At 39.8% G+C, this 1533-nt stretch overlaps 1 protein-coding gene across 1 annotated transcript in view; it reads right to left on the reverse strand.

Annotated features, from left to right (window-relative positions):
• Positions 1 to 513, reverse strand: part of LOC113467437 — a 46981-nt gene extending 46468 nt beyond the window's left edge. Inside the window, exon 1 of the mRNA XM_026823621.1 lies at positions 363 to 513. Within this exon, the coding sequence (XP_026679422.1) occupies positions 363 to 513 (151 nt within the window). The remainder of the gene's footprint in view (positions 1 to 362) is intronic.
• Between the last annotated feature and the right edge of the window lie 1020 nt (positions 514 to 1533).

A 1533-nucleotide genomic window follows, 5' to 3' on the forward strand; every position in this document is an offset into this window, starting at 1 on the left:
ATTATTACAATAGTAATAAAAAGGTATAAGGGACGGACTATTGTATTCGCTTCGGTGTCGTCTGAGAAAGTTTTAGATAACCCTTCAGTCGATCATTTAAGACCGGTTTTAGCGTTACCTATGTTAAGCTACGCCGAGCAAGGCCAATAAATGGATGGGTGACTTGAACCTTATATTGGGAATAAAGGGAGAATGGGCTCTAGTCTTGATTTTAAATCATTAGTATCATTACATGAAAGTAAAATCAAATCAAGAATGATAATAAACTGAATATTAAACAAATTAGGTAGGTACATAGGTACTGATTTTCTCTAATCACGATCGAATAAACTACGGGCTAAAAAATTCCTGGAGGGACGTACCCAGCTTGTTTTGCTCTGATTTCAATCCACTCTTCAATAAATAGCTCTCACGATGATTGGTGATGGACCAATAAAGCAAAGTCATTGTCTTCAACTTCTGGCGGACTTTCAACACCGCCACTAAACTTATTGTAATGCTGTGTCCACGCATAGTTGACGGCCGTCGATTGATGGTCAGTCGAAGAGGTGAATCTGTGTTGTCAAGGCAGTGTACGGATTCAGTTGACATCGATTGAGTCGATTGACGGCCATCGACTATGTGTGGACACATTAACAACTAACGAGGTTGGGAAAGTAGAAAAATGTGGAGGTTTTCCACATTTTTCTACTTTAGAGGTTTTCCAAAAAGGATTTTAAGACATTGCAAACAATCTAACGGAGTTAAAGTTCCAAGAATATTTTGGGTAATATCCCCTTATACCTACGCTTTTCTTGGGCGATATCAAAGTCCTCCGAATTCAAGGGACAAAATTGAAGGAATCCATGTACGAAAAGGTTGATTCGGTGGGGCTTGATACTGCCCCCTTTCTTCTTGTCATTTTAGGGGTATACCTTTTCTTCTAAGTAAGTAAATGGCTATACTTTGCCACTTCTCTCTCTCTGATATCTTCTATCTTTCGATCTGAAAGCAAAGAACAATTACCAAAATGTACCCATTAATTACATTTTTTCTCTCTCTCTTTCTCTTTCTCCTTCTCTCTTTCTCTATTTCTCCCTCTCTTCCTTCTCTAATCCTCTCCCTTTTGTTTTCTAGGCACCTAAGAGGGATTTCGTACTTTCTTACCTTTTCTATCCTCCTTTCTTCCTTTCTCTTTCTCTCTCTCTCTCTCCCTCCCATTTATTTAATTTTTCTTCTCCCTCTGTTGTCTTATCCTTAATCACCCTCTATCTTTTCCAAGACGATACATGAGGGAGAAAGAGAGAGAGAGAGAGAGAGAGAGAGAGAGAGGAACAGGTCCTTCGGTTTAGTTTTCTCGGGAACTGAAACCCCGAAATGTGACTCTCTCTCTGTCATTGTCTTTTTCAAGTTCAATTAAAAGTTTCAGTCTTAGAGAACAAGCTAGACTTTTCGGATGGAGGGAGAGAGAGAGAAAGAAGGAGAGAGAGATGAAGAAAATACCCGGGGAGAGCTTAATCTGTTTTGATCCCCGGGGTAGGAGAGGGGAGTGGT

The sequence above is a fragment of the Diaphorina citri genome, unplaced genomic scaffold, assembly GCF_000475195.1.
Source record: "Diaphorina citri unplaced genomic scaffold, Diaci psyllid genome assembly version 1.1 scaffold475, whole genome shotgun sequence".
Classification (NCBI taxonomy): Eukaryota; Metazoa; Arthropoda; class Insecta; order Hemiptera; family Psyllidae; genus Diaphorina; species Diaphorina citri.